The sequence below is a fragment of the Podarcis cretensis genome (assembly GCF_951804945.1).
Source record: "Podarcis cretensis genome assembly, chromosome: 1".
Lineage (NCBI taxonomy): Eukaryota > Metazoa > Chordata > Lepidosauria > Squamata > Lacertidae > Podarcis > Podarcis cretensis.
The window spans coordinates 5446646-5466925 of NC_137170.1; the positions used below are offsets into that span (position 1 = coordinate 5446646).

Here is a 20280-nt window from a genome sequence, read left to right on the forward strand (position 1 = left end):
ATGCTCTAATAAGCAGCTGCAGAGGTAAGTGGCACACTTTTATTTTTTAATTTTAAATGAAAAAAACTATCAAAGACAAAACGATTGCACACAGTCAGAGAATCATCTCCGAATACTCCACAGTGCTTTATCACCACAAACTTAACAAACATAAAAATAAGACATAACAATCTCCATGGCTTGAACTGTTGTCCGCAGCTCAAAAGATATATTGTATATGCAGCAGTGCTGGTCTGCAAGGTTTATACAAAAGCAGAAGCGGGGAGGAGGAAATAATAATATTTAAAATATGTGCTTCATGTGCTCCAAACTGTGCTGTGGGCCAGGAAAAAAGCACTGCCTATAACCATGTTCAACCAATGCCACATACGTAATATAACTATGCCAGGTTGATTGAAAAGCAGTGATTTTCTTGCCTGTTCGGCTGTTGTGGACAGGGCTTGTCAGTTGCCCATTAACATCATGTCCCAGAGTTGTGCGATCTCAAGCAGGGGTAGGTCTACACTGGTCAGTTCTAACGTTAAAAGTGCGTTATAAAAATGTGACACCAGAGGGTGCTGTAGTGCAGCGATCCGTCGTCAATGGGAAATTGCATTGACAGCTATTATTATGTGTGTGTTTTTACAGCGTTTTTACAATCGGTGTAGATCCAGCCTAGGTCTGCATTCCTACTTGGCGGTGCTAGAGATTGCACCTGGATCACGTGGCTGCTGGATCAGACCAAAGGGAGCAGATTTAGTCGAGCATTCTGTTCTCATAGTGGCCAGCTAGATGCCTCTTGGAAGTCTGCAAGCAGGACACGAGCAGAAGAGGATTTTCCGCATCTAATGCATTTTCCCACATTCAGTATACACAGTATGCGAATTTTTGTGTGAATTCTCGGTTGAATAACTGCACCATGAAATTTGGAGAGATGAGAATGACTCTCTCTCTCTCTCTCTCTGGGGGAAGCTTGTATTAAAAGGTGAGCTAAATTGAACTCCCACCCAGTGCCAGATTTACATATAAGCTAAACAAGCCATAGCTCAGAGCCCCAGTCTTTTGGGGCCCCCCAAAAAAATTAAAGGAAAAAAACATTGGATGTACATTTCCATAAGATAAAAAACATATAAAATAAAACCTACATACTGCAACAGTGTTTTGTTTTGTGTCGGCTCCCATGATGTAAGTCATGGGCCCTGCCTGCTAGCCTGCTCCCTAAAATATCACTAGTTTGCTCCTTTCTATATATAGGGTGCCGACATTCTGCATGGACTGGTCGCATGGAAACCTGTGCAAATGGCTTTAGATACCTGTTAGGTTCATAAATTACCATATAGCATATATTCAACACAATAAACAGCGACAATTTCTTGTTGACACAGGACAGCTGGACATATCAAGGGACCCATTACCTTCCGTAGCTTAGGGCCTCATCAAACCTAAATCTGGCCCTAGTCCTGCGCTTTGGCCAATCAGATGCATCCAGGAAACCCCCATGTGGATGAGAAAAGAGGATCTGGAAATAAACTTTTGCCACCTACCTCGATCTTTAGAGCATCCCCTGCCGTCTCTTTCAGCTGCTCCAGGGAAGGAAGAGGAAACAAACTTTTGATGCTCTGATCGAGGAGATTGCGAATTTCCTCCATGGCCAAACATGGCTTCAGTTTGCTGGCAGGAGGAAGGTGGACTGATAAGTCACACAGGAGAGACTTGTGGACATCTGAAGAATAGTAGGCTGGACCTCAGTTTGGTTGTGGAACATTTGCTCCCACAAGAGGTAGCGATGGCTGTTACCAAAGTCTCTTAAACAACCCAGACAGAATCCAAAGAGGAATAGCTCAACTGATAGAACGTGAGACTCTTTAATCTCATGGGTCATGGGTTCGAGCATCGAGCAAAAGATTCCTACATTCCAAGGGGTTGGACTAGAGGACCCTTGTGGTCCCTTTATACTCTATGATTCTGTGAAAAGTAATTATGTGGAAAACTGCTAAGAAACACACCTACCTCAGGAATGCCAGGGCAGTGATGGCTTGGGGGCGAAGTGCAGTATTCAGAGAGTCCAGTGGTTCCTCCTTGATGAAATCCTGTGAACACAAGATGGGCAAAGGGCAAAAGGAATTGAGGGTGGGGAAAAAACCCTTGGGGGCAGAGAGATTTCCTCCACTGACGTGCCATGGCCTCTATGGTTTCCAAAGGATACCAATAAAGGCTCAAGCACTCTTTGCTAAGCCAGTGATTACCATATTTTTCACTCCATAAGACGCACCTGACCATAAGACGCATCTAGTTTTTAGAGGAGGAAAACAAGAAAAAAAATATTCTGAATGAAACAGTGGATGTATGTTTTTTGTGGTTCGTGCTGTGGCCATTGTTGTTGTTGTTTAGTCGTTTAGTCGTGTCCGACTCTTTGTGACCCCATGGACCAGAGCACGCCAGGCACTCCTGTCTTCCACTGCCTCCCGCAGTTTGGTCAGACTCATGTTTGTAGCTTCGACAACACTGTCCAACCATCTTGTCCTCTGTCGTCCCCTTCTCCTTGTGCCCTCCATCTTTCCCAACATCAGGGTCTTTTCCAGGGAGTCTTCTCTTCTCATGAGGTGGCCAAAGTATTGAAGCCTCAGCTTCACGATCTGTCCTTCCAGTGAGCACTCAGGGCTGATTTCCTTAAGAATGGATACGTTTGATGGATCAGCAAGCGATCAGCAAGCGATCAGCAAGCGATCGGGGAGGGAGATAAGGGACTAGCTGTGGCCATAGCCTCCTTTATTGCTAGTCCCTTATCTCCCTCCCCGATCGCTTGCTGACCAGCTGCTCAGCGGCTTTGTTTCAACACCCCCTTCCCTCTTTCTAAAAAAGAATGCACGATCTGCTTTTCTCCCCTGGGCAATTCAGCTCCAGGGACCATGCTTTCGCTCCATAAGACACACAGACATTTCCTCTTACTTTTTAGGAGGAAAAAAGTGTGTCTTACTGAGCGAAAAATACGGTAACTTACCTGAAAGGCTAAGGGGCAATCAATCCATGAGGGAAGGATACAGAGGCAACATTTTAGGAGCACCAAGGTGGATCTTGAACGGCCGCCGCTGCATTTAGCCACAAAAGTACATTTGCACTACGGGGCTGACCTCTGGGAAAATAACACCGTTCTGCAAATTTGGAGCAGGAGCTGGCTGTGCACAGTGCTGATTGGCTAGGAGCCCATGATGTCATCAGGAAACCTACCCCCTTACAATCCTAGGAGAGGTTCTGCACCTTTGTTAAAAAGTTTCATGCAAAGGCCTCTCTGAGCGATCGGGACTGCCATAGCCTCAGGCAGAATGTGAGGTTCCTCACCAACAAGATGTCCAGGAGCTCCTTTTTGCAAGTTAAGGTGAAGTTCTGGAAGTCCTGGGTCTCACAGATAGCCTGGCAGATGTCTGTTGTGCTCTCAACAAAGGCCAGCTTGAGATTGGAGTCCTGCGTTGCCAAAAGAAAAGATGCAAAAAACCCCCAAACTATTATATTAGGAAACATTGCTCTGCAGAAACGGATATAGTATGCAAAAATGTTTATATATGGAGGAATTTTCAATAAAATTTGGGTGAATTTGCACAAAGGGGAGAGAGCTCTAGTAATGCTTTTAAGTTTTCCATTGGGGGCAGCTGGTTGGCCACAGTGAGAACGGGGTGTTGGGCTAGGTGGCGTGGGTGGCGCTGTGGTCTAAACCACTAAGCCTCTTGGGCTTGCTGATCAGAAGGTTGGCAGTTTGAATCCCCGCGACGGGGTGAGCTCCCGTTGCTCTGTCCCTGCTCCTACCAAACTAGCAGTTCGAAGCACGCCAGTGCAAGTAGATAAATAGGTACCGCTGTAGTGGGAAGGTAAACAGCGTTTCCATGTGTTCTGATTTCCGTCACAGTGTCCCGTTGCACCAGAAGCAGTTTAGTCCTGCTGTTTGTGGGCAAATGCCAGCTCCCTCGGCCTGAAAGCGAGATGAGTGCCGCAACCCCATAGTAGCCTTTGATTGAACTTAACTGTCCAGGGGCCCTTTACCTGTTCAAGACTCCAAGTCAGATAATTCATTGCTCACCTTGTTCTCAATGCTGACGCCCAAAACCTGGACAAATGAAATGGACAAATTGCCTGGACAAATTGCCAAATAACAAACACAGCACAACAGTCAGCCCATTATCATCTTCTTCTATTATTACTATTACTATTATTAAAATTTGTATACCCTCCTTCACCTGAAGTTCACGGGGCACTTCACAACATAAAAATACAAAACGAGAAGCCAAAACACAGAACGAAAACAATAATATGCACAAATAAACCAATAAACCCCTTCTCACAAACACATTTAAAAGGACATAGGTTTTTGGGTGAGCTTTCCATCCTGCCCTCCACAAGGACCTACAGCGAAGGTTTTCAAAGGACCTCTTACTGCTGGCAGGGATGATAGGTCCTTGACTAAGGCCCATTGAACTTTGCCACCCTCTGGAACCAGCTCTGTGGCAAAGACCACCCTCTCTTTTAAAGCACTTGCCTGGCAGCTCTTCCTGTAATAGCAGAGGACATTCTTCATTATGTCGGCCTCCACCCTGGGCAGGAGGAGCTCCTTGGGGGCTTGGAGAGCCACCTTGCCGTAGGTGAGCATCAGCGTTTGGTGGACGTGACCCCGTCTGCCTTGCTGGTAGTCCTGAGCAACAGAAAAAGTTACAGGGCATGGGTGCTTCTTGTTCCATTTTGGCTGCCTCTGCATGAGCTGTTTAACTTTAAACCTGAAATCACCAGCCTTGTTTTCACTTTTTGCAGAGAATCTAGACCGTTGCCAGATTCTTGCCACCCAGTGTTTTCAGCCCTGTCCTCCTTTATTTTTTGCCAACCTGATTTGCGGCTATTGGTCTTCCAGCCAACAAAGAACTGAAGCACCAGCTTTCTCGATGCAAACTGGCAAATGTCCCCCCCCCCCCCCCGAGCTATTGTACCTTTAATTAGTAGCTTCCTCCTTACAGATCCTATTGCTTCCTGTTTGGCACGGTAGCAGTAATACTGACAAAGAGCCACTTTATCAACCTTTAATTACTTATTCCGTTTGTTCTCTCCCTCCCTCTCTCCCTCCCTCTCTCTCTCTCTCTCTCTCTCTCTCACACACACACACACACACAGAGAGAGAGAGAGAGAGAGAGAGAGAGAGAGAGAGAGAGGGAGAATAACTGATCTCTTTTTAAAAAACAACAACAACACCATGAATTTATTTTAAGGATTATTTCCGCAAGCTCACTCATCTGAATTTGGGAGCGCTCTCTCTCTCTCTCTCTCTCTCTCTCTCTCTCTCACACACACACACACACACACACACACACAATAACTGATCTCCTCTTTTCTTAAAAAAAACCCCCACAAATTTATTTTAAGGATTATTTTCACAAGCTCACTCATCTGAATTTGGGAGGCGTAAAGGACCTCATGAATCTCTGCAAAACCTGCAATGTCCTTCACTAAAATGAGCTTGTAAACACATCACAGCAACTTTATCCTCTCCCTCAGCAAGTCCCAAATGATACCCCAAAGGAGGTTTTTCAAAAAGGAAGTGTGAGGAGGAAACAGAGAGGGTGTCGTGCCCTTGTAAGTCCATGCAGGATGCTCCACGGGCAGCAAACCAGGTCTGGGCTAGTGGGAGCTCATGTCTCTCCTGGCGCTGTGCAGAGATAAAGCAGAAATGCTGACAGGAAGGCCATGGGCTTGAGGAGGAATTAAAAAGAGGAAAGCTGAAAGAAGCAGCAGGGGAGAGAGGAGTTCTTGGGAGGCGTTCCACTCTGCTTGCAGAGTAAGCAGTTTACAGGAACAGAGATAAGAAGGTGGTGCCTTCTAAGGCAGCCCGGAAAGAAATGTCAGATGAGAAAAGGGATTTGCAGTGCAGAGAAAGCCCTCAAACCTAGAATAATAGTAAAGGAACAAGAAATAGAGAGATTGGAGTCAGAATCATAGAAGGGAAGGGACCACCAAGGCTCATCTAGTCCAGGCATAGGCAAACTCGGCCCTCCAGATGTTTTGGGACTACAACTACGTGGAACTGCCCTTGAGACTGACCCAGAAACTCCAGCGGGTGCAGAATGCCGTGGCAAGGCTCCTTAGGGGGTCGTCGTTGCAGGATCACATTCGCCCGGTGCTATTCTAGCTGCACTGGCTCCCGGTGGAGTACAGGGTCAGGTTTAAGGTGCTGGTTTTAACCTTTAAAGCCCTAGGACCCTCGTACCCACGGGACTGCCTCTCCTGGTATGTCCCACAGAGGACCTTACGGTCTTCAAACAAAAACATCTTGGAGGTCCCAGGCCACAGGGAGGTTAGGCTAGCCTAAACCAGAGCCAGGGCTTTTTCGGCTGTGGCCCCGATCTGGTGGAACATGCTGTCCCAAGAGACTAGGGCCCTGCGGGACTTGACATCTTTCCACAGGGCCTGCAAGATGGAGCTGTTCCCCCAGGCCTTTGGCCAAGGCACAGTCTGACCCCTCCTTTGGTAATCCTTACAGAACTCTAGTCCAATGGTTGCCATTAATTTGATTTTGAATTGATTTTAGAATGAATTGATTTTAGAATGCATTTCAATTGATTGTGATTTTATGTAAACTGTGTTACTTTTATTGTTGTCAGCCGCTCTGAGCCCGGCTTCGGCTGGGGAGGGCAGGATATAAATAAAATTTTATTATTACAGTGTTACCCCGGGTTACATACGCTTCAGGTTACAGACTCCGCTAACCCAGAAATAGTACCTCGGGTTAAGAACTTTGCTTCAGGATGAGAACAGAAATCGTGCTCCGGCGGCGCGGCGGCAGCAGGAGGCCCCATTAGCTAAAGTGGTGCTTCAGGTTAAGAATAGTTTCAGGCTAAGAATGGACCTCTGGAACGAATTAAGTACTTAACCCGATGTCAGGGAACTGCCATCGGAGCCAGAGGCGGAGGGAAGGCTCCAGAGGGATGCCGTAGAGGGTCCCAGTAGGGAGAGAGGCAGCCCATCTGGTGGGGAAGGAAATCAGCGTAGCACCAGTGGAGAAGGGGGGCAGATGGGGGAAGCGGAGAGAAGGCTCCAGGACTCCTCGCCGGAGACCAGCGGCGGGAGCACGGGTCCTCCGCTGCCCACACCCTCCCTGCGCAGAAGGCTTCCGCGCAGGGAGAGTAGGAGGAGACTAGGCGTCAAAGAGCTTCTTTGCTGGAAGAAGTTCAAGAAACGCCCACTGACGGATTCTGCCAGCAATTGAGACAGCCACGGATGGGTGGCTTTCCGGACAGAAAGGGTTCACCCAGGTAACCCAGCCAGGTGTGGCGCCAACTTACGCACGAGCAACCCCCTAGAACCATTACACCCGAGGTACCACTATTATCCCTAGCTAACAGGACCAGTGGTCAGGGATGATGGGAGTTGTAGTCCCAAAACATCTGGAGGGCCAAGTTTGCCTGATCTAGTCCAACCCCCTACAATGCAGGAATCTCAGCGAAAGCATCCCTGACAGATGGCCATCCAATCTCTGCTTAAAAACCTCTAAGGAAGGAGAGTCCACCAGCTCCCAAGGGAGACCGTTCCCCCGTTGAACCGCAATTACTGTCAGAAAGTTCTTCCTGGTGTTTAACCGGAATCTCCTTTCTTGTAAGGCGGTTCTTAAACCCGCGACGTTTAACCCAGGAGAGCAGTCTCTCTTCCGTTACCTTGTAGCGGCTGATGATAGAGGACATCTTAATTTTCAGACCCATCCCAGCTCCAAATTCCTGCAGCGTGGCTAAGGTCAGATCTAAATGTCCCACGGCCGAGAAAGAAAGGATCTGGATGATCTTCTGTAAAGTGGAATAGAAATAGAAAAGGATCAGCTAGCCAGCCTTGTCAGGTCTCAGTGCTTTCTGTTTTTATGTTTAAGTTACGTTTGGGACGCGGGTGGCGCTGTGGGTTAAACCACAGAGTCTAGGACTGCCAATCAGAAGGTTGGCGGTTCGAATCCCCACGATGGGGTGAGCTCCCGTTGCTTGGTCCCTGCTCCTGCCAACCTAGCAGTTCGAAAGCACGTCAAAGTGCAAGTAGATAAGTAGGTACTGCTCTGGCGGGAAGGTAAACAGCATTTCCGTGCGCTGCTCTGGTTCGCCAGAAGCGGCTTAGTCATGCTGGCCACATGACCCGGAAGCTGTACGCCGGCTCCCTCGGCCAATAAAGCGAGATGAGCGCCGCAACCCCAAAGTCGGTCATGACTGGACCTAATGGTCAGGGGTCCCTTTACCTTTACCTTTATGTTTTAAGTGATTTTTATACACTGTAATTTTTATTTTATTTTTTGCAATTGTTATGTATTCTGCTGAGGAGCTTGGGTGAGGAAGAGAATATAGAAATATCTGAAATTTTTTTAAAAAGAAATACATACTAATCCCAGAGACAAAAATGGATGCCATGAGTTTGAGCTCAAACATTTTGATGATGTCTTTATGGCTTTTCCAGATCACTTCCTGGTTTGACGCTGTGTGTCTGTGCATGATCGCGCACATGTCGGTTGCGCCAAAAATGGGAGTTGGCTGGGTCATGAAATTCAACTCAGTGTTAACATGTTGCAGGATTCCCCAAAAATAGACCAGAGGCAATTGTATTTCATCCAGCAGAGTTTGCTACTGCTACCGAAGGCAAATGAGCATAATGGTCACAGATCCAATACATTCAGGGTTGGCGCTGTCCATAAGAAATCCAGTTGCAGCAGACTTAATTTAAACTTACAATAACTTATAGTAAGTCTATAAACCTTAACACTATATACAGAACACCACACCAGAAAGAAAGAGAGACAGAAAGTGAAACCCAGGCTCCTTCTAGCCTTACTTTCATGGCCTTGAAAGAAGAGATAAGAGAACCAGATTAAGCCAGCTGTACTCAGCTTCTCGTAAGAAATAACCCAAACATCACGAACCTTCTGCTTGTTTCTTTCACACAGAGAAACTTCCAGAACCCTCTTGAATGAATTAGAATAGGAAAGATCTCTGCACATCAGAGCAATACGTTCTGCACTAAGAAATGCAAACTGATAGCCTGGATCTTGTATTATACCATCCACGGCATTTTGGGTGGGAGGGGGCGTTGGAAGAAACTGCCACTAGTAATATTGTACTTTTGTGTGGATGTTAATTGCAGACGGTTTGTGGAGCAGGGTCTGAGAAGCAGGGTATGTAGCAAAGAGACAAAGCAAAGAAATCACATTTGAAGGGTTCAGGAGTGCTCCCACCAGCATCGCACCTCCCTCTCGAGCTGTTCCATATAGTTCGCATTTTCTATCAAGTGCTTCATCCGACTCTGAACAAAGGCTGGGTCTTCACAACAGGTCAGGGCAATTCCCAGAGATTTATAGAGGAACCTCTGAAAAGGAAGAATAAGGAAAGGACAGGCTAGGTCAGGGGTCAGCAACCTAAGGTCATTAAACTGGCCCACGAGCCGCCCCCAACTGAGCCACCCTGTGGTGGTCCCATGGCTTAACTGTGAGGCGAGGTCCAAGTCCAGTCCATGGTTGAAGGTGCAGTATGCAGGCAGTCCGTCAAAGCTGAAGCGGGGTCTAAGGCAGGGAGTCGGGTGAGGTCAGGAGCTCAGGCAGGAACAGGCTACCAACAATGTTGCTCCCGCAACCTGGGACTGGGGCTGGCTGCCTTTTATCTGCCCCGAGGCATAGGGCGGCCCCGATCCTCAGGTGACTCGCCTCTCTTGGCCTGGAGGCGAGCACTCCTCCTGTGGGAACTTAGTTCCCTCCGCCTCTCTGCCCTGAGCCTCTGCAGCTCTGGAGAGGCTGGAGGGTTACCGGACCCAGAGGCAACCTCACCTTCCCCTGACTGGGCTGAGAGTGGAGCACCTGCAGGCAATGGGTCCTCCATTACCTCAGGAGCCAGAGCAGACTCAGCTGGTGCCTGCACCTGAGGATCCAGCACAGGTGAGGACCCTTCAGGCTCATGCCCTGAATCCCAGGCCATGTCTGAATCCCAGGCCATCACACACCTGCTCGGCGAGTCCCTGCATGCTCTGCTAAACCAGCACAGCATGGTGCGGGAACTCCCTTCTGCAGTGCTGGAAATCGCACCTGCACATGTGCAGACACCAGAAATCATGGGAGCACATGCGATCCGGCCCACAAAGGGATCTCTGTTGGAGTGAACTGGCCCAGGCGAGGTAAACCTTGATGCCCCCTGGGCTAGATGTTGATGCCACCAATCATAGTAAGTGCATTGTGGGAGAAGAGAAGAAGAGTTTGGATTTGATATCCCGCTTTATCACTACCCAAAGGAGTCTCAAAGCGGCTCACAATCTCATTTTTCTTCCTCCCCCACAACAAACACTCTGTGAGGCGAGTAAGGCTGAGAGACTTCAGAGAAGTGTGACTAGCCCAAGGTCACCCAGCAGCTGCATGTGGAGGAGCAGGGAAGCGAACCCAGTTCACCAGATTGCGAGTCCACCGCTCTTAACCACTATACCACACTGGGAGAAGAACAAAGGAAGTTGGGTCATACCATTGGTCCATCTAGCTTAGTATTGTCTACATTGCAGGAGTGCCAACTTGGCCCCGTGACTGTGGGTGCCCAGGACTGTTGGTGCCACACAGTGTGCATGGCCCTGAAATTTGTGAGTGCCCGGCCCCTTCATGGGGAATTTTGTGGGTGCTCAGGCACCCAGGGCCCTGGGGAGTTGGCACCTATGCTACACTGACTGACAGAGGCTCTCCAAGGTCTCAGAGTGGGTGCTCTCTCACTCCTAACTGGAGAGGCTGAGAATTGAACATGGGACCTTTAACATGCAAAGAAGATTCTCTACTAAGGGAGCTAGAGAGAGGACCATCTGAGAACCCTCATCTTCCCCACTAGGGATGACATGTTTCCAAAGACTTACCAGCTATTAAAAAAAGGGAGAGTCATACAAAGTTCACACAGAAGCGTAATATCATTTACCTTAACTCGCCTGTGGAAACAACTCAGAGGCTATTAAAGAAAGGATAGGAACAAGAAGATTGAAAGATGGGACTGGTGAACACTAAAAGCAGCAGAAATATGAGATGATTGGACCCTACTGAACTCGAAGCATGGGAACCCCACCCCCATTGGCAAAATATTTGGACTTTATGATATGTATTTGTATAATTTGGAATAATTAGTGTGATTTGATTGGATTGTTAAAATGGAAAACTTAATAAAAATTATTATTAAAAAAAGGGATGACATATTTCCAATCTTAGCTTCAGCTCTTGGCATTTCCACATCAGTTTGCATTAAAAAAAAGAAATCCTCGTGAAAATTTCTCAACATTTTAGTGTGAATTTCTCCTAATAAATTTTTCTGTATGCAGCTTTGTCCTGGCTAAGGAGGGTTGGGTTGGGTGATATATCGAACTATCTTCCAAAACTGGTTTGAAGTCCATATTGTGATATTGGTTTCCTAATTTTTGACCTGGTAATATATAATGAATCATGATGTGAAGCCAGTGAAACCAGTCAATGCTTCTCTCGATTCCTGCAGCCCCTGCTAATTTTGCTGGCTCTGTAATCTCCCAGCGAATTGCAAGAGCCTGGTGCCAGCAAAAGTCACAATTCGGGGGAAATTGTGAAGCCTATCAATGTCTCTAAATAACTCCATCCATATTTCAGACGTTATAGTTGGTGATATATCATGATGCTGAAAACCGGATATTGCCCAACCCTAATCCAGACTTCATGCCTTTTGTTAACTAATTAGCAAAGGAACAAGGACAAATGCCTTCGGAGAGATACACACCCTTTCGGGAGACTGCTGGGCGTAGCTCGTCATCTGACTTTCCAGTTCTCTGCTCAGATTCTGGGTCCAAGTGTTGTCATCAATGGTTTCCAGGGTTCTTCTCAGGAACTATGGACAAAAAGCAAAAGCAGGAACAAAATATGTTGTCTACCATCACTTCTCAAATAGCCAGGAAAATCCGATGTAGGCAGTGCTGTTTTTGCCAATTTTACTCAAAAATAGCTCCAAAACATACAGTTTGCAAAAAAAAGCTCAACAACCTTTCTGTCCGGAATGGTAACCGTACATTTGCAAAGAAGGGAGATGCCCTTTTGAAAAACAGGGATGAGGAACCCCAGACCCTTGTGGGAGAAAATTCCCTTTGGGGGTTCAATATTTGGGGGTGCACACCAGATTAGTCAGGCTTTTAATTCAGGAATGCAAACCACCTAATGTAGGAAAAACACATCATTCATAGAATCATAGAGTTGGAAGAGACCACAAGGGCCATCGAGTCCAACCCCCTGCCAAGCATTCGGCTGTTTATTCTCCAACCAACCACCTTCTGCTTCTCCAGCACTTCACCTTCCCTTCCTCCAACCATAGTCCTTGAAAACAGTTGTTGTTGTTTTGTTTTTTTGACCCTCTCTTCATAATATTTTTAAATTAATTTTAACATATAAATTATAAAATGTACCACAAAACTTATCACTTATACAATCTTTTTAGACTTCCATCAGCCCTTCTGATGATCCACCATTTTAACCACTTCTTATGCATTTCTTAACTTTATATTGCCTTTACATCTCTCAACAAATCATCCTTCCCCTTCTCCTTTTTTACAATACTTCCAATAATACTCCTCACAAAACTTATTGCAAACCTACAAACGCCGTCTGTTCTTCACAATTCCTTTTCAAATAGTCCGTAAATTTACTCCAGTCTTCCGTGAATTTCTGGTCTCGCCGGTTTCGAATCCTTCCTGTTAGTTTATCTAATTCTGCATAGTCCATTACCTTCATCCTCCATTCTTCAATCGTCGGTAACTCTTCTTGCTTCCATTTTTGGGCCAATAATATTCTTGCTGCTGCTATAAAAAGAGCTTACATTCCTTTCTATTTATGTCACTCCACACAATGCCCAATAGAAATGCTTCTGGTTTCTTTATAAATGTATATTTCAACATTTTTTTCAACTCATTATATATCATCTCCCAGAAGCATTTCTGTTATGAGATCTGCCATATCAGGAGAAACTGGCCACTCTCCAGGCACCCGGCACGATCTCCTTTTGACCTCCCTGTCTGCATTCCCCGGCAGATGCAGGTTAGGTCACGATCGGCGATCCTCCTCAATGTGAGATGAACACACCGCTCTTTCCCCCCCTCCCAGGTAGGGGGAAAGAGAGGGAGACAGAAATGTATTTACATGCCTTTATTTCTGTCTTTTCAGCATTACAGAGAAAACACGTCTGCTCTCATCAGAGTCCACCAGAAGAGAGACAAAACTCTACCTCCTGTACTTCCTGTACAGGTCATATTACACTCTGAGCTAATTTCGGTGCTTTGCACTGAAAATAGACCTTCCCTCTGTTCCCACGGAACAGTTCCAACATTCCCATTATGTTTTGCTTCCAAGCCACCTGCTGCTCGCGGTCGCATTGCATCCATATCGTAACAATTTCACCTTTTTACATTCTCACCACATGTGATAAAATGTTCCCTCTTTTCTTTACATGTTGTTGTTATTGTTTAGTCGTTTAGTCGTGTCTGACTCTTCGTGACCCCCTGGACCAGAGCATGCCAGGCACTCCTGTCTTCCACTGCCTCCCGCAGTTTGGTCAGACTCATGCTGGTAGCTTCGAGAACACTGTCCAACCATCTCGTCCTCTGTCGTCCCCTTCTCACATCAGGGTCTTTTCCAGGGAGTCTTCTCTTCTCATGAGGTGGCCAAAGTCTTGGAGCCTTAGGAGAGTTACAGTTACTCAACCCAAATTATATAGGTTTTGTAGTGAAGGCTGTGTCCTTGCAAATGGATACTGAAGAATTTCTACCCCAAGTCTTTAGGACTATACTTTCCATCATTACCTAACATTGGCCATACTTGCTCGAACTGCTGGGAGCCCAGCAACAAACTGAGCTGGTTGGACCAATGGGTTGACTCAAGAGCTTAAATCAGTGATGGCCAAGCTTGGCCCTCCAGCTGTTTGGGGACTACAACTCCCATCATCCCTAGCTAACAGGACCAGTGGTCAGGGATGATGGGAAATGGGATGATGGGATGTGTGGTTCAACAACAGCTGGAGGGCCAGGTTTGGCCATCACTGGCTTAAATGAAGGGATAACCAGCCGGTATCCAGGCCTGTTAAATCTTCAGACCTGCCCTACCACATCCCCACCTGTTGCAGGTGAAATCTCAGCACTTCCTTACCTGCAGCAGCTGTTTCTCCCATTCCTGGCTCCTGATCTCAGTACTTTCTATGAGAAAAAGAGGAGGAAATTGTGCCACTTGAGCTGAAACATGAAACCACTGAATTAATAGTGAATTATTGCAATCTGCAACATGGCAATCTGCTTGTTTTCTAAAATGTCCTTCGGGTCTCAACTTTCCAGGCCATTTCAGGCTTCAAAGATTAATACCAGCATCTGTTGCAAGTGTCACGTAAAACCCATTCCGCTATTGTAAGGACTTGATCTTACAAGTCACTGGCTGACCTTGGGGCAGTCACTGCCTCTCAGCCAAACCTACCTCACAGGGCTGTTGAGAGGGTAAAATGGGGAGCAGAGAACCATGTATACCACCTTGAGAAGAAGGTGGTTTATAAACACATTAAAGTAAAGGTAAAGGTACCCCCCCCCCCAGGGACGTGGGTGGCGCTATGGGTTAAGCCACAGAGCGTAGGACTTGCCGATCAGAAGGTCGGCGGTTTGAATCCCCACAATGGGGTGAGCTCCCGTTACTCGGTCCCTGCTCCTGCCAACCTAGCAGTTCAAAAGCACATCAAAGTGCAAGTAGATCAATAGGTACCGCTCCAGCGGAAAGGTAAACGGCGTTTCCGTGCGCTGCTCTGGTTCGCCAGAAGCAGCTTAGTCATGCTGGTCACATGACCTGGAGGCTGTACGCTGGCTCCCTCAGCCAATAAAGCGAGATGAGCGCCGCAACCCCAGAGTCTGCCACGACTGGACCTAATGGTCAGGGGTCCCTTTACCTTTACTTAAAGGTACCCCTGACCGTTAGGTCCAGTCACGGAATACTCTGGGGTTGCACGCTCATCTCGCTCTATAGGCCGAGGGAGCCAGTGTTTGTCCGCAGACAGCTTCCTGGTCATGTGGCCAACATGACTAAGCCACTTCTGGAGAACCAGAGCAGCGCATGGAAAAGCCGTTTACCTTCCCGCCACAGCAGTACCTATTTATCTACTTGCACTTTGACGTGCTCTCAAACTGCTAGGTGGGCAGGAGCTGGGACAGAGCAACGGGAGCTCAGTCCGTCGTGGGGATTCGAACTGCGACCTTCTGATCGGCAAGCCCTAGGCTCAGTGGTTTATACCACAGCGCCACCCGCATCCCTATAAACACATTAGATCGGCAAATATGACCACCTGACAGCCAGATATTCAACTTTACTCTCAGGTAAAAAAGAAAAGGGTGGTTGTTACTGGCGGAGAAAGAGGAGTGCAGGGGGAGCGCACCGCCCCCGGCAGTACGATCCCAGTGGGGTGCCACCATGGCTGTTCCCCTGGCTGTGCCCCCAGGACAGGTGCCAGCCCTGCCCCCACCTGCTCTCTGCCCCCCGGTGCCGGAGCATGAAGCTCCGTCACTGGTGGTTGTGGTTCTGTCTATCTGGCCAGGACGAAAGTGTTTCTGGGTGGCCATGCGCAAAGGAGGCTTACCTGTTTGTATCATCGCCTTACTTAGGAAGGATTCCCAAAGGAATGGGATTTGTTTGGCCCACAGCTTGGTGATGGCCGTGTGGATGTTGCAGTGCAGGGCGTGTAAGAGTTGTAGCGCCCAGCTCCCTCTTTGGTTCGGATTGGAAGCCAAGACCTGTCGGCAGGAGAGCAGGAGGAATGAGGATGTTGTTTTCTCCACAATGCTGCAACTGCTAGACAACCCCAGGCAGCCCAGACTTGCTTGTGCTCCTGGCTAGAACAAGCTTGCGGTTAGAATGCCCATAAATAAAGCAGCTTGCTGCTGGAATATGGTTTATTTCAGGGTCGGCAAGATTTACCTCTCCTGGGCCAGTTCACTCCAGCGGAGATCCCTCCTTGGGCTGCAAATTCCAGCATCTGTGTCTGTGCAGACATGATTTCTGGCACCACAGAAGCGAGTCCCTGTGCTGTGCCACACTGGTTTAGTGCAGCGCGCATGGGGACTCACTGAGCGGGCGACTCGGTTCGAGGGCAGCTCATAGGTCAGTTAAACGACCCCCGTGGGCCGCCTGTGGCCCATCGGCCTTAGGTTGCCTATCACTGGTTTATTTGTAGCTTAAAGGTAAAGGGGCCCCTGACCATTAGGTACAGTCGTGGCCGACTCTGGGGTCATCTCGCTTTACTGCCTGAGGGAGCCGGCGTACAGCTTCCGGGTCATGTGGCCAGCATGACTAAGCTGCTTCTGACGAACCAGAGCAGCGCACGGAAACGCCATTTACCTTCCCGCCAGAGCAGTATCTATTTATCTACTTGCACTTTGACATGCTTTTGAACTGTTAGGTTTGCAGGAGCAGGGACCGAGCAACGGGAGCTCACCCCGTCGTGGGGATTCAAACCGCTGACCTTCTGATCAGCAGGTCCTAGGCTCTGTGGTTTAACCCACAGCGCCACCCGCGTCCCAGTAGCTTAGGGCAGTGTTTCCCAACCTTGGGCCTCCAGCTCTTTTTGGACTACAACTCCCATCATCCCTAGCTAGCAAGACCAGTGGTCAGGGATGATGGGAATTGTAGTTCAAAAACAGCTGGAGGCCCAAGGTTGGGAAACACTGGCTTAAGGCCTCATCAAACCTAAATCCGGCCCTGGCAGTACACTTAAATTGAAGTTCCTATATTGATGATCAATAAATACCCAGGGGAAGGGGATCAGATATATTGAAATGCATCACATTTGCTTATTTTATTTTTCAAGGGGGGAAAACCCCTGCTTTTTTTACTCATTCCTCACCAGAAGCCTTGCTACCAATCCGTGGGCGCTTGGAAGGCCTACTAAAAAGAAAAACAAGAAGAAGATTCAGTATGCCGGGCTTGGAAAGTCGGTGTGGTTTTCGGCCGTTGGCTTCATATATTGCTCCCACACTGGCCCATTAATAGGAAGAGAGTGGAGGGTGCCTCTCAGCGCATTGCCCTCATTCAAGCCTTTGACAACCTCCTTCCACAAACCTCCTTTGCAAGAGCCGAGGAATAGTGTCGCGTCGTCCTCTCGGCCCAGGGCCATTTCTTTCAGGCATCTACAGAGCGGGGTCAGCGTCGGGGTGTATGGAGCTGGTACAACGAAGAAGAGGAGCCGTGGCCACAGAGCCTGCAAAGAGGAGAGAGATGCGATTTGTTTTTTTGCTCCAGTTGGAGCTGGGTTCTGTTTTTCTGGAACCACTGTGATGATAGGCTCAGCTAGGGCTGAGATCAATACAGTAGTACCTCAGGTTACATAAGCTTCAGGTTACATATGCTTCAGGTTACAGACTCCGCTAACCCAGAAATATTACCTCGGGTTAAGAACTTTGCTTCAGGATAAGAACAGAAATCGTGTGGTGGCAGTGGGAGGCCCCATTAGCTAAAGTGGTGCTTCAGGTTAAGAACAGTTTCAGGTTAAGAGCAGACCGCCAGAACAAATTAAGTTCTTAACCCGAGGTACCACTGTACTCATCAGCTGGGGTCAATGCCAGATTTCGGGTGGTTCCCCTGCACAGGGGGCAAATAACAACAACAACAACAACAACAACAACACAGTGGAACCTTGGTTTTCCAACGTAATCCGTCCCGGAAGACCATTTGACTTCTGAAATGTTCAAAAACTGAGGATCAATGGGCTGGCTGCAAAGTCAATGGAGAGGGGGGAGAAAAACGCACATCAGAAGCTGTTCAACTTCCAAGAAGCGTTCGAAAATGGAAGCAATTACTTCCAGGTTTTTGGCGTTCGGGTTCCGAATCATTTGGCTTCCGCAGGAGGCCCCATTAGCTAAAGTGGTGCTTCAGGTTAAGAACAGTTTCAGGTTAAGAATCGACCTCCGGAACGATTTAAGTACGTAACCCGAGGGACCACTGTACCGATATTTATTCGGGTAGCTACTCAAAGTTAGGCCCAGTGAGTACCAAAATGAATTATTGTTTGCCCCAAAAGAGGATGGAGAGATGTTGAGCGTTCGTGGATGCCTCTGTGCAATGCTCCACCCACTTATGCCTTGGGCCCCGCCCACCACCGACGTGCGGCCCCCAGTAGGATCCCCGTAAGGGAATCTGGCTCTCAGACTGCATCTGTCAATTTCGCTTTTCTCCATTTCTCATTGTTCCTTTCTTTTTTCAATAGATTTTATTAAAGTTTGAAAGAAAGTATGCAAAGGTTGATTTTAAGTATCCAATACCTTTTTTAAAATCAAAGATAAAAGAAACTAATCTAAATAGAAACACCTGAGGGGTTTCTCATTTTTTCCAGACTCAAATTCAGTTCTCCACATTTTGCAATTTCTTTTAAAGACCTCATGAAAATTCATCAGCGTTTGGGTGCGAATTTCTCCTAATGAACCCATTTCGTATGCAGTTTTCACAAACGTGCTCATATTTGCAAGCAATTTCCCCGAACACAATGCATTTTTAAATGGTATTTTCACTAACACCTAACTGTCCTTTGGCAAACTTCACCCTAACACGAGCATTTTCAAAGGATATGTGAGTTTCGGTTTACACCTTGCATCAGAAATAGCTAATTTGATCTCTTAGCCCAGGGGCCAGCAAACTTTTAAAGCAGGGGGCCGGTCCACTGTCCCCCCAGACCTTGTGGGGGGCCGGACTATATTTTGGAGATAAAAAAATGAACGAATTCCTATGCCCCACAAATAACCCAGAGATGAATTCTAAATAAAAACTCACATTCTACTCATGTGAAAACACCAGGCAGGCCCCACAAATAACTCAGAGATGCATTTTAAATAAGAGGACACATTCTACTCATGTAAAAACACGCTGATTCCCAGACCGTCCGTGGGCCAGATTGAGAAGGCGATTGGGCCGGATCCGGCCCCGGGGCCTTAGTTTGCCTACCCATGGGTTAGCCTTTACATGCAAGCTGAACTGAATCTCTCCTCTGCGGTATGTGGCAAGGAGTTGTTATGGAAAAATCTAGTCGCAAGGCTGCTCAGTCACCCAGCCCATCGGGCAGAGCCTGCAGGTTCCTGCGGAATAAAGGAAGGATTCCAGCCAACCAGAGCAAATAGCTGTAGACCAAAGTTTATTGCGCAATAGGTTCAAAGAGCAAATTTGAACCCCGAGGATGGGGTGACAAAGACTTTTAAAACTTTCCCACCGTATTCGTACAGCATCATTGCTACATCACTGACATGTCACAAAAGGGGAGGGGTTCACCTTGGCAGACGTGTCCAGACAAGTCCTTGGTACCAGATTAGCATAAGCAGACATGGAAGGCAAGACTCAGGTATAAGATTAGCATAGACAAATATGTCTTAAGTACCCACCACCCAAAAGTACAATAGAAGTTCCTTTGCATGTCTGGAGCCTGAGGCGAGTCAGGTGATGAGATTTGGCTTCCTTTGGCTAACAATGAGCCCTGCAATTGTCACCTCTGAGAACTTCCTGGAGTCCCTTTTCAAGGGGAAAATAGCTTTGGAATGGAGGAAACTGGGAAAGGAGATGATTTTATATTATTTTTACAGCTAGGCAACTTCCCAGAGCTGTCAAGTTGAAAGGATACATTCAGGCATAATATTTGTAATATTTAACTTTAAAGATGTGCCCCCCCCCCGTAATTTCTGTAACAGAGCTCTCACAGATCTGTGCTGTGACCCAGGAGGGGTCTTCTCCCATGAAAAACTCATACGAATCACTCACTTTGCTCATCCCTTCCGCAGAGGTGTTCAAATTCTCCAAGACGTCAATGCAGATCTCCTGAATCCGTTCTTCTTTCTCCTTCTGCTCGACTGCAGGGTCTTTCCCGTGCTTTGGCAAGAGAGGCAAATACAGTGGTACCTTGGTTTAAGAACAGCTTAGTTTATGAACAATAAGAACATGTTGAGTGTGTTCCATTTGTTGTTGTTTTTTAAATATAATTTTATATTAGTTTTTTTAACATATCATTTTCAACAGTAATTAAACATACTTTTACATCTTATTCAATTTTTCCCCATCAATCCTGTCTGAAAATTTTCCAATCTAATCTCTCAGTATGCATTTCTTATCTTCCCTATTACATTTCAAAATCATAACCAATATCTCTATCTTTTTCTACTTTGTAACACTTCGTATATTTCTCCTTACAAAACTTCTTGTAGTCCTACTAGAGTAATTTGTTGATTACAGTTGCTCTTCAAATAATTCATATACTTCTTCCAATCTTCTGTAAATCTCTGGTC

The 20280-nt window shown here is 47.1% G+C and overlaps 1 protein-coding gene across 6 annotated transcripts in view; it reads right to left on the reverse strand.

The window, feature by feature from the left end:
- Positions 1 to 20280, reverse strand: part of LOC307218479 (maestro heat-like repeat-containing protein family member 2B) — an 84288-nt gene that overhangs the window by 38667 nt on the left and 25341 nt on the right. For 5 of the 6 annotated variants that reach the window (XR_013839987.1, XR_013839988.1, XM_079980752.1 and 2 more), the window contains exons 13-25: positions 19760 to 19897; positions 17081 to 17219; positions 16866 to 16906; positions 15603 to 15756; positions 14141 to 14187; positions 11733 to 11840; positions 9223 to 9342; positions 7665 to 7790; positions 4508 to 4660; positions 4052 to 4078; positions 3319 to 3441; positions 1990 to 2069; positions 1524 to 1650 (exon numbers count right to left, since the gene is read on the reverse strand). Coding sequence is in view for 4 of the 6 variants with exons in the window: in XM_079980752.1 (XP_079836878.1) it covers positions 1524 to 1650; positions 1990 to 2069; positions 3319 to 3441; positions 4052 to 4078; positions 4508 to 4660; positions 7665 to 7790; positions 9223 to 9342; positions 11733 to 11840; positions 14141 to 14187; positions 15603 to 15756; positions 16866 to 16906; positions 17081 to 17219; positions 19760 to 19897 (1383 nt within the window). In the remaining 2 variants the exon portion in view is untranslated. The remainder of the gene's footprint in view (positions 1 to 1523; positions 1651 to 1989; positions 2070 to 3318; positions 3442 to 4051; positions 4079 to 4507; positions 4661 to 7664; positions 7791 to 9222; positions 9343 to 11732; positions 11841 to 14140; positions 14188 to 15602; positions 15757 to 16865; positions 16907 to 17080; positions 17220 to 19759; positions 19898 to 20280) is intronic. The other variant, XM_079980751.1, reaches the window with a different exon arrangement.